The sequence below is a fragment of the Myotis daubentonii genome, chromosome 3 (genome assembly GCF_963259705.1).
Source record: "Myotis daubentonii chromosome 3, mMyoDau2.1, whole genome shotgun sequence".
Classification (NCBI taxonomy): domain Eukaryota; kingdom Metazoa; phylum Chordata; class Mammalia; order Chiroptera; family Vespertilionidae; genus Myotis; species Myotis daubentonii.
The window spans coordinates 105,364,487-105,377,245 of NC_081842.1; the positions used below are offsets into that span (position 1 = coordinate 105,364,487).

The 12,759-nt window shown below is 39.9% G+C and overlaps 1 protein-coding gene across 7 annotated transcripts in view; it reads right to left on the minus strand.

The window, feature by feature from the left end:
- Positions 1 to 4,498: 4,498 nt before the first annotated feature.
- The window catches only part of TSC22D2 (TSC22 domain family member 2), a 66,413-nt gene continuing 58,152 nt past the window's right edge, over positions 4,499 to 12,759 (minus strand). For 3 of the 7 annotated variants that reach the window (XR_009451882.1, XR_009451881.1, XR_009451880.1), the window contains one exon: positions 12,277 to 12,363. Coding sequence is in view for 4 of the 7 variants with exons in the window: in XM_059688147.1 (XP_059544130.1) it covers positions 12,103 to 12,363 (261 nt within the window). In the remaining 3 variants the exon portion in view is untranslated. Of the gene's footprint in view, positions 6,773 to 10,626; positions 12,364 to 12,759 lie in introns of those variants that run through there. The other 4 variants (XM_059688147.1, XM_059688148.1, XM_059688149.1 and 1 more) reach the window with 3 other exon arrangements.

The window sequence follows — 12,759 nt, forward strand, 5'->3', positions numbered from 1 at the left end:
TCCCAGACTCAGCACTAAACACAAGTCTTCATGATGCCATCTCCTGTCATCAACTTTTTAGGAGTTATAATTTCCTGGCATCTTTCCAATAACATCTGAAATATAGCATCCTAAATCAACTTGCTTTATTCTCTTTCTCATTCTCAGAATAAAATATTAAAGTTTTCTTCAATTGCTCCTTATTTATTTTTATTCCATTTTAGCTACTTAACTCAGAAATAAATTAAAAATAAAAGGAAAGGATTAAGACTTGCCTTCCTTATAGGAACTGTAGCTCAAGGTAACTGAGCAGTTGATAAAGGCAAGTTTCTTTTTAGAGAAATATTTCACTAGTGACTAAGAAGGAATGATAGAATTAATAGGCTAATGTGTCTAGGCAATGATTATGAATGCTGCCAAAATCACAAAATTGAGGTAATTGGACATTATGTGATGGAAGCATACACCATTACTTATGAATTAATATTGACAAAATATAAACCCAAATCTGATTAAGCTTCTAGAGCTAAGTAATTTACAGAAAATACAGCCCAGCTGGTGTTGCTCAGTGGTTAAACATTTATCTATCAACCAGGAGGTCAGGGTTCGATTCCCGGTCAGGGCACATGACCAGGTTTCAGGCTCGATCCCCAGGAGGCAGCCTATCAATGATTCTCTCTCATCGTTGATGGTTCTGCCTCTCTATCCCTCTCTCTTCCTCTCTCTCTCTCTCTAAAAAAGAAAAAAAATCAATAAAAATGTATTAAAAAAGTAAAGATGATGATCACTCTTTAAAAAATAAAAATAAAGAGGCTTTAAAAAAATAAAAGAATATCTTTTAGAGGTATATACTGAAATATAATACAGTATATATATATGGATGGAATATTATGATATCTTGAATAACTTTTGAAATAATCCAGAGGATAGTGGGGTAAATGGGTATGAGTGTAAATAATACAAGACTGGCCATGACTAGGTAATCATTTTTGTTTGTTTTTTTAATATATAAATACTAGAGGCCTGGTGCACAAAAATTTGTGCACTCGGGGGAGGGGCTCCCACAGCCCGGCCTGTGCCCTCTCTCAGTCTGGGACCCCTTGGGGGATGACCACCTGCTGGCTGAGGCCTGCTCCCCGGGGGATTGGGCCTAAGATGGCAATCAGACACCCCTCTGGCAGCCTGGCAGCCCTCGGGGGATGTCCACTTGCCAGCGGGGAGCAGACCTTAACTGCAGTCGAACATCCTTAGCACTGCTGAGGAGGCAGGAGAGGCTCCCACCACCACCGCTGTACTGGCAGCCATCAGCCTTGCTTGTGGCTGAGCAGAGCTCCCCCATGTGGGAGCACATTGACCACCAGAGGGCAGCTCCTGCATTGAGCATCTGCCCTCTGGTGGTCAGTGTGTGTCATAGTGACCAGTCATTCCCAGTCTTTCTGCTGTTAGGGTCAGTTTGCATATTACCCTTTTACTATATAGGATAGAGGCCTGGTGCACGGGTGGGGGCTGGCTGGTTTGCCCTGAATGGTGTCCCGGATCAGGGTGGGAGTCCCACTTGGGTGCCTGGCCAGCCTGGGTGAGGGGCTGATGGCTGTTTTCAGGCTGCTCATACCCCCTTTAGGGTGGGTATCCCCACTTGGGTGCCTGGCCAGCCTGGGTGAGGGGCTGATGGCTGTTTTCAGGCTGCCCGCACCCCCTTTAGGGTGGGTGTTCCCACTTGGGTGCCTGGCCAGCCTGGATGAGGGGTTGATGGCTGTTTTCAGGCTGCCCGCACCCCCTTTAGGGTGGGTGTTCCCACTTGGGTGCCTGGCCAGCCTGGGTGAGGGGCTGATGGCTGTTTTCAGGCTGCTCGCACCCCCTTCAGGGTGTGGGTCCCCATTGGGGTGCCTGGCCAGCCTGGATGAGGGGCTGAGGGCTGTTTTCAGGCGGGCCAAGCCTGCAACTGAAGCTCCCAGTCTCTCCTTTTTTTCTTTTTCTTTTTTTTTTAATGCTAGGATTTATTTACCTTCTGTAATTGCAACTTTGTTGCAGCTCCAGCTCTGAGGCCGGCTGGCTGAAAGCAGGTATCTGGGGTCTGTTTAGCTTCTATAATTGCAACATTGTTGCTTAGACTGGAGCTCAGAGCCCGGCTGCAGCAGGTGGGGAACCTTGGCTTCCTCCATCACTGGAGCAAGCTAGCCTCCTGTTCGCTTCAGCTGCCTGGCTGCCGGCCACCATCTTTGTTGGCAGTTAATTTGCATATCGCCCTGATTAGCCAATGGGAAGTGTAGCGGAGGTATGGTTAATTACCATGTTTGTCTATTATTAGGATATGTATTTATAAAAAATCAATATATATACATACATACACATATACACACACACATACATACATACATACACTAGAGGCCCAGTGAACAAAAATTTGTGCACTTGGGGGAGTCCCTCAGCCCGGTCTGTGCCCTCTCACAGTCTGGGACCCCTCGGGGGATGTCCACCTGCTGGCTTAGGCCTGCTCCCTGTGGGATCAGGCCTAAGCTGGCAGTCAGACATCCATCTGGCAGCCCAGGAGCCCTTGGGGGATGTCCACTTGCCAGAAGGGAGCAGGCCTAAGCTGCAGTTGGACTGCTGAGGAGGTGGGAGAGGCTCCCGCCACCACCACTGTGCTGGCAGCTGGCAGCCTGGCTTGTGGCTGAGCAGAGCTCCCCCTGTGGGAGTGCACTGACCACCAGGGGGCAGCTCCTGTATCGAGTGCCTGCCTCCTGGTGGTCAGTGTGTGTCATAGTGACCAGTTATTCCCAGTTGTTCTGTTGTTAGGGTCAATTTGCATAATACCCTTTTATTATATAGGATATCTATATTGATTTCAGAGAGGAAGGGAAAGGAAGAAATAGAAACATCAATGATGAGAGAGAATCAACCATTGGCTGCTTCCTGCATGCCCTCTACTGGAGACTGAACCTGAAACCTGGGCATGTGCCCTGACTAGGAACAGATCTGTGACCTCCTAGTTCATTGATCAACACTCAACTGCTGAGCTACACTGGCTGGGCTAGGTAATCAGTCAAGCTGGTTTATAGGTACATAGGAGTTTATTATACTATTAGGGGCCCAGTGCATGAATTCGTGGACCTTGAAAGGAACTGTGGGCCCTGAGGCTGCAGTGGGCACAGGGGCGGGTTTCAGCCCATCCTCAATGCCCCCTCCTGGCCCCTCCCATCCTCTGTCTGCTGGCAGTACTGCTCCTGCCGCTGCTGCTCCCACACGCTGATGGTGCTGGCCCACTCGTACCCACTGAAGACACATTGTGATTGGGGCCAGTGCTGTCAGTGGATGCGAGTGGCAGCTGCTGCCCTGATCGCCCCTCAGGAGCAGGGAGAGGTGGAGAAGCCCTCAGGGGCGATCGGGGCCAGCAGCTGCTATAAGAGGCAGTTGCCAGCACCAATCACCCCTCAGGAGCATGGGGAGGTGGAGAAACCCTGAGGGGTGATTGGGGCCAGCAGCCACGGCTAGCACTCACTGACAGCGCTGGCAGCAGGTGCAAGCACCGGGTGGGACTGCAGCACACGGGAACAAAGAATTTTCAGTAACCACCAGAGGCTCGCCCTGATGACAGCGACTGGTGCCCTGCCTTGATCTGGCACTTCTGCTCACCTGCTCCACCATCCTGCCCTGGCCAACGCCTGCCATGTTTTGTGCATGCCCCCTGGTGGTCAGTGCACATCATAGTGACTGGTTGTTCAGTTGTTCGGTTGTCCTGCCGTTTGGTCTATTTGCATATTAGCCTTTTATTATATAGGATTTACTTTTGTATATGATTGAAAATTTCCACAAAATGATACATCGTAAGATTAAACCACTGGGAGAATGGACATGGAATGTATAATTCCCCAACCATTGGAGGGGTAAAAAAGTGAATAAGGAAACAAATTGAATAAAAGCCAGAAAAAGGGAAAAAATATCACAGCATTTTGAGGAGAAAACACAAAATAAAATGGCAAAAATACATCCAAATGTGCCAGTAATGTTAATAAATGGGAACAGATTAATCTATTAAAAGACAGTTTGGGTTGAAAATTTCAGCTATATATATTTATTTTTTTTACAAAAGAAAACACTAAAAAATGAAAAGGAGGAATATGAGATAAAAAAATGATCTATTAGACTAAACAAATGATAAATAGAAATTAGGTAAAACAGTAAATACGATAAGAATGGAAACATATCAGATGAAATTAGCACAAAGTTTGGTGGCATAATGGGAGCCCAACCAGAATGTGCGTGACAAGCAGAGTGGAAGCAGAAGTGGAAGGGAAGAAACAGTAACAGAAAAAGCAAGCAGAGGGAGCACATTCCCAGTTAGGAGAGGAGGGTTATTTATTTGTCTTTATGTACTTATTGAGGCTGTATAAATGCCAATGTGGTGAAGCCAAAGGAGGTGGCAAAGTAGAAGAAACAGGAGAAAGGGGAAAATATCTTGGGGAGTGGAGAGGGCTGAAGATGACGAGGCCGAGAGCACCAGGGGAAACATCAGCGCATATAAGAAGAAAACATCTTCTATTTTATTTTATTTCTAATTTATTAATTTTGTCATTACACATGAAACAATACATGAATGCATATTCAAACACATCAATGTTACAGTTAAAGCTAATGCACTCCATCAAACTACTGTTAGCTGTTTGGGTTTATCCTTTCAGACCTTCTCTATACATTTTGATAATACACAAGTAGGTACTGAAGAAGTACACTCTACAGTATCTGTGTGTGTGAATATGTGCAGTATGTGTTTTAACATCAACGGTGTGATAAATAGTACATGTATTGCCCTTCAATTTTCCCCCCAAACTTAAAAAAAAATTAACATTGTATCTTAGAAATCTTTCCATGTTAGTACAAGTAGGATCTCATTCTTTTTTATTGATGCCTAGTATTTTATAATGTATACCATGCTCCCTCTTCTTGATGGGTATTTTGGTTTTTCCAATTTTATACTATTACAAAGATGTAATTGACATCATTGTACAAGCTACCTTGTGAACACAAGTGAGTAAAGTATGTTTCATTAAAAATTGGAATTGTTGAGTCAAAGGGCATGTGAATTTAATATTTTAATGGATACCACTTAATTGCATTTAAAAGTGGTTGTGCCAATTTATACACTCACCAGCAATGTCAGACCCTATGTTTCCACAACCTGACCAGCTCTTGATTTATACATATTTGAAATATTTTCTAATTGGGGTTTGAGATAGTTTTTTTTTTTTATTGCGTTTTAATGTGCACTTCCTTTATTTTGCTGAGATTGGACATCTCTTCATAACTTCTTTGTAAAACATTTTTGCCCGACGGGCATGGCTCAGTGATTGAGTGACCTTGAACTGGGAGGTCACGGTTCGATTCCGGTCAGGGTACTTGCCTAGGTTTCAGGCTCGATTCCCAGTGGGGGGCATGGAGGTAGCCAATCAATGACTCTCTCTCATCATTGATGTTTCTATCTCTCTCTCCTTCTCTCTTCCTCTCTGAAATTAATTGAAAGAAAAGAAAAATGAATGAGCTTCTTAAAAAAGCCCCACAAACTTTTTATGTGCATTTCACAGGGAGATTTCTAAAAGGGATATGTGACTGAAAAGCATAAGACACACTGCTAATCTAGCTGGAATTAATTTTTATGAGTTAGAGAACTAAATTCATTTTCCTCCCAAGTGGTTGTTTCAATACTATTTGTCAAATATATTATTCTTCTGCCATTGCTTTGACATGTCACTTTTATCATTTATTCAATGTATATTTGTTATTATTTCCAGATTTCTAGCTCTATTAGATTTATTTTTGGCATCAGGCACCCGAGTTTTTCTTAACTTGGTTCATTGAATGGTAACTGATTTTGTCAGCCAAGAAAATGTGTTGCTTATGAGACAATAGATGATATAATTCATGACACAAATTCTATTCTAGTTAAGTTTGATTTAAATCAGTTCCATTCTCTACAAACTTGGAGTATTAAAAAAATGTATAAACTTCTCTCTGATTGGTTCCTTTTTTTTTTTTTAGAGGACACTCATAGGCTCAAAGCAGAGATGGGGGAGGCTTTTCACCAGGTCCCCTCTTTTAAAAGCATCTTTTAAAAAATATATATATTTTATTGATTTTTTACAGAGAGGAAGGGAGAGGGATAGAGAGTTAGAAACATCGATGAGAGAGAAACATCGATCAGCTGCCTCCTGCACACTCCCCACTGGGGATGTGCCCGCAACCATGGTACATGCCCTTGACCGGAATCGAACCTGGGACCCTTGAGTCCGCAGGCCGATGCTCTACCCACTGAGCCAAACCGGTTAGGGCAAAAGCATCTTTTGATATTAAAGCTTTTTGGTGAGTTAAAGTTACTTCCTCACAATGTCAGAGTTTCTCGTGGCATGTTGAACCTTCCATTCAATGAATGATATGAAGTTCATGAACTATGACTTAGACTTTGAATAAACAATATGGCACTTTAACTTTTACTTTCATATTGGACTGCAAGCTCCTGAAGTGACAAATCATGTCCCATTCATCTTTCTGTCCCCAAATATGAACAGAAATAGGATTCCATTGCATTTCAACAGTGTTTCTACAAAGTAAAATATAAACCCCAAATTTCTAAAAAACAAACCCTGCATTTTTTTTTTTTAGTAGGAACACTAGAATTATACACTGACCTGATATTTCATGGCCAAATGTGGGGAAATGTCCCTTTGCTGTCCGTGAACTTCTCAGGTACAATTTATCGATAGATGTGTCACATGCTTGTGAAATGACAGGAACAACTGATCTGGAAAACATTTTAGATTTCAGGGGGCAAGAATGCTTTACATATGTTATATAGGAATATCTCAGGCATGCAAAAGAATGAAATGAATAGGGAAACTGAGCTTTTTTTTATGGGAAAGAAGTGTGGCATTTACCTCAGTTATTTTTATGGATTCACTTGGCACACTTTTTCCTTCCCTTTTGCAAAGGGATACCTTTGGCTTCTGTGGTCTTAGTCCATAAACTTAGTTGCTGTGTTTTATGACATCAGACTATGGGAAAATTCCTCAAACTGCCTTACCTATCAGTTTCCTCAGTGAGGAGAAGGAAAAATAAAGCTAATTTACCATCTAAGCATGTTGAACAAATGCTATAACCAAATAGACTATGCCAGTGCAGAATACCAGCTTCTTACTTTACCATTGTCAGTTTTGAAAGGCTGTCTTTACTTTATGATGATTCTGTTAAGAAAAAAAAAAATGTCTGTGACCTTTAGCTTGCTGTGTATAGCCTCACTTAGCCTTTTTCATATGTGACACAGCATGTCATACCAACTATAGCCCACTAAGAAAATTATAAAATAGCACTTTCTCCACTTACAAAGGAAATACACACACACACACACACACACACACACACACACACACACACACTCAGAGAGCAGATCTTGCTGTAGAAATTCTGTGACCTGGTATAGAAATATATGAAACAGGTGTATTCTGGAATGTTGAAAAGGAGAAAATAAGATTCAAATATACGTGGCTAAATAATAAACTATTAGTATTGCTAGAAAATAGAAACACGGATTATTAGGCTTGAGGTAGGAGGAGGTGGGAAAAAAGGTCCAGTCTCACATAGGTGAGGGAATTGAAGGAAAGAAAGCAGCTTTCTGAATCAAACTATGGCAAAGGAGGAGAGGTTGGAGCCTAGCAAAACCGATTCTGACTTGGCTGCCAATACCTGCAATGGGGCCAGAGCCCATATTATCCTTTCTGGGGAGGAAGGGATAGCTCTGAGGGACAAGCTTTGGACTAATGCTTCTGGGCCACTCTAACGCCAGTCACCATAAAAGTACTACATTTGGTTTACCTTTATGGCTGAATTTATGCAGAGGCATAAAGTGACAGCCAAGACTCATCTAGTCCTCACTCCCACTCCCCTTTTGCTAAATTCTGGAAATTTATTTAATAGGAAACAAAGATTTTCATTTCCTAGAGATATATGACTGTTGGAAGGAAAAATCTGATTCAGACTTTCTAAGACTTACAGCTCTCTGATTTTTCCTTGGAGCAATAAAGAACAGGAACCTGATGCTGGGAATGGAATGTTCACTGTGGAGGAAAAATTGGTACTGAAAGACCCAAGACAGACTTCCTTCATGAGCATCATGAGATTGCCTATGTAATTTCACTTAACTCATATCATTTTTGGATCATTGTCCCTCCTCAATTAGTTCTCAGCTTCCAGTTTCAGCCTTCAATCTACCTTCCATTTGTCACTGGAGTGATTAATTTTTCTAAAATGCAAACCTGATCACAATCCCACTTCTTAAAATCATTCTTACTTTCTGAATGACTAGAAGCCAAACTACTGAGGTGGGGGAGGCAGTCATTGTCAGCCTGCCTCCAGTGAAACAAATCTGTGGCCAACCAGGGAGCTCTATGTTCTCCAGTAAAACTTTGAGCAGTTTTCTTACTCTTGTGATCTTCAAGTGTCAATCAGGTGTCACCTCTTGAGGAAACCTTTCCTGACAGTCATCTTTGACTGTGTATGTCTTTATTATTATTGCATTGTATCTGATGATTTGCCTATATTCCCGATTAAACTGTGAATCTTGAGGGCCAGGTTTTGTCCTTTTAGCAGGATTATTTAAGAAAATGGAGTCATCAAAGTACCTGCCATTCAACTACAAAGCTGCCATTAAAAAAAATCCACAAAAACATGACTTCAGATCTCGATAATTTGTTTCCAGAAAATTAGCTATTTCTGGGTCCACAGATATATTTCCATGAAGAACAGGTATTTTGATTATTCTAATCTTAAGGCATCTCCCGCCCCCCAACACCCCCACGCCCCTCCCCCAGCTTAAAGGTCCAGGAGTGACTAGAATTTGGAGGTTGGAGAAATACCACAATCTCTGACCTGTGACAATTCTTAAATGATGACATCTGTGATTATCCATCACTGGGGCTAGATGATAAAGCATTCTTGTCTTAATACTTCTACTTAGCTTAGAACTTTGGAAAATATCCAGCTATTTGGGAGATATGAGTTAAAACAACTGCATACTTAATACCTAAAGGGGGGAAGGGGTGTGGCAAGCTGTAATATCATTGTAACTAGCTAAAACGAATTTTCTTTGGGGAAAGTTAGGTTTGTATTACAGACACACTGCCATATCAGAAACAAAATTTTCTACCTATGATTTTCTGGTTGGCTAAAGTAATAGAAATATATGGCACCCTGGCCTATGCACCCTACACAAAGAATTATTTAATAGATGGCATGCCTATAAGAATATGCCCCCCAAACTGGCATCTCAATAAATTAATATTCTAGCTATATGGAGCAGAAGACCCTAAACCTCTCAAGTAAAACTAAAATTTACTTCAGATCCTAAACAAACTAATCAATTGGGAGAATGCCTGGTATTTCCAAATACACTATATCTGATGCTGAAAAGTACAATCGTTTTCCCATCCTTAAGTTTGGCTCTGACTTTGGAGTGGGGACGTGCCTTATGACTAGGTTTGGATGTAAAGGCTTCCTTTCAGTTACTTTCGGTGGTGCATGTGGGAGAAGGTTGGATTCAAAGGGAAGGGAGGGATGAGAGTAGAGGACTATCATAGTTTTGCAATTTTTGAACAATGAACCATGAGTTGAGAAACTTCTCATGTCATTAAACTGAAAAGTGTATTAATATTTAAGACTCTTGATACATGTTGCCAAATTACTTTCTACAAGTACACAGAAAAATATGTCTTTCTACAATGGGTCCTGCTATCTAACAATTTGCTAAATATTAATTTGCATGTCTTAGGTTATTAGAAACTGCCATTTCTTCTGCGAACTATCCATGTTTGTTTCTTTTCTATTGTTATTTTTTAAAATGTAAAAGTGGTAATAATTGCTTCTAATTACCATTTTAAACTAACGTTAATCATTTCGTGACTATTACTTTTATGTTTATAAAGTGTTTTTCTATCCCCTGAATCAAAAGCTGTATTTTCACAAATTCCTACCTTTCTAATACTAGTTTTCCTCCACCTGTATTAAATATCACACTGTTTGCACTCGAGGGGCACAACTAGTGAGCCTTTTGGTTAACATTCCAACATGGAAGTTCCACTTTCTATCTCACCGTATTCCACTCACATCTTCAAGGCTGCTTTTTCAAGCCTGTGTACTTAGTTCCTTTAGTTACTTTTAATGTTATCCATTAACTTTAAAATTTGTTTATACTGAATATATCCCGCAACACAACTAGAATATAAAATATTTGGTAACCCAATGTATACCCAATTTTATGCATTTAGTTTGTGGCTAATCTGATTAAGTTTTTATTCTGAATAAAGAACATTAACTCCTGATTAGCTAGCTGGCTATAGATACAGAGCATGTTAATTTTTATAGGCACCTTTCTGAATTCAAGTAAAAGTTTTGGTAGACAAGGATTTCCTATTTAAAGTCATTGACATAATATGAATATTAAGTACAAATATTGCTCCACATTCTTGCATTCTTTAAACTATTTTACTTTGAAAACTTAACTATCATGAAGTCATTAATAACATAGATTTTCATTTAAGGAATATTTTGAACTGTGAAAATACAAATTGAATCAAATTAAATTTTGAACACATATAGAGCCAAATATTTCAACAAAACTGCAGTTTAATTTCAGAAAATGTGTTAAAATATATATTTATACATCAATTTCTGACATACACTTAATGTGTTAGTATACACAAAATGATGTTTTCTCTTGAAACTGTATTTATGAAATGTACATTTTAATTTAAATACTCAGTATACACTGCACTTTATCTGCATGTTGCATTTATTAAATACATTAAAATCTGCAATGTAACAAAACGTCTTCTGCATACGAAATTCAAAACACCATTTTAAATGAACAAAAGATGGCTCACTTCATTTTATTTTGTACTTTACAACTAGTGTATAATACACTAGCTCAGCTCCACCATACTACCTGTTCTTTCTTTTTTATTTGACATTGTTCACAGACTAGTACATATTACAATAAGAGTGCTGAATAAAAACATGAGGTACGAAAGTGGTTCAAAGAGTATAGGTCATGCAGATCATGCTAGACAGCAAAGAAAATTGTGACCAAGAAAACACTAAATAAAAATACATAAAGAATGTGCATTATAAAAAAAAAAACAAAAACAACCCCCCCCCCCCCAAACTCCATTACACAGCTTTGCTTCTTTGGTTACAAAGTAGGTTGAACAATTTCACAGCTTTTTTCTCCCACCCCCCCCGCCCCCAAAAAAGTCATACGAAATGTTGAAAAGCAGAGGAATCGTGGCAATTTCTCTATTAGAAAGTAGAAACAAATGAACAAAGTTTTCTTCATCAAAATAGCCCAATTATTTATTATATCACAATAATTGGTTACTACCTGTACAGTTGCACTATGTTCTTCATACTTACACTATACAAAATTTACATTCAAGCTGGGTCTTTACTACTAAAAATAAATACCGAAGGTAAATTGCCATTAGTGTTAGAAATATGCCAGGATTCTTTTGTTCAATTATTGCCTAAACGTTTAATCTGTTAAATGCAATCCTGTCTTTCAATTCCTTTACTGATACTTATAATTATTCAAAAATTAAAAAAGTTCTGTGACATTGTTCATGTACATTATGAAAATAGCAGCCCTGTAATAAATAAAACACAAATAAATGAAAACTTATGTAGGCAAATGTTACTGATACTGAAAGAAAAGTGGCTCTTTAGATGAACTGTTATTTATAATATGATAGGAAGGCTCAGGGTAAATCCATGGATGACAGACACATGGAAGAGCCACTAAAGCTCTTAAAGGACCTCATACGCACCAGGTAAAATGCAGACTTTGCTTGCTTTAATAAACCCCATCTATTATTCTCCTTGTGTATTGATGACATAAAACTGGACATCAACAGCACTGCATGACATCTCAAAGAGAGGAAAAGCTCTTGTAGAATGATTGTCTAATACTGAAAAGGCCAAACACATAACCGAAGCATGGCTACTTGCTTTCATATAAAGTAGAAAGAACACCAGTGGCACACAGGATAGATTGCTTTCAGTTTTTTTTCTTAATGAGGCAAGAAAGCTTTATGCTGAGGAGACATTCGGCTGCTGTGGAGGTTGCGTTGGCTGCGGAGGCTGTGCTATCACTGCTTGCTGTTGAGAAGTGCTACCAGGATTGGCCTGTTGGGCTGGGAGTTGGGATAATTGATCATTGTTTGAAAGAGACTTTAACAGTGCATTTTCTCGTTCAAGTAAAGAGTTTCTTTCAACTAATTCTTTTATTTGTTCCTTTAGAACTTCCACTTCTTCTCTTACTGCATACATCAAATGGCTTTTCACCAGATCCTGTGAAAAACAAAATTAGGAATGTCAAAAAGAGAGAAAGGAAAAGGTGTTGCTATTTGGTTCTAGCCTACCTGGTGCCTTATAAATGTAAGTTGTTTTTATATTAGTTTTCCTGCTCTTGTTTTTAATGTTTCTACTATATCATGACTGGGAAGATGATGGGGTAGAAAAAACCCAGTTTCCAAGTAGGACAGCAAGCCCAGGATTTTTTCCCCAAAGTTTGGAGAGATTTCCAAAGATACTAGCTCCTTAAATTGTCAATTATAAGCTTAGAATTAACAAAACAACAAAAAAGTTTGAAAACCACATGCTTAGATGTTGGGCTAACAGTGGTCAGCACTTGCGAGCCACATGTGGCTCTTTGGCCCCTTGAGTGTGGCTCTTCCTAAGCCTTAG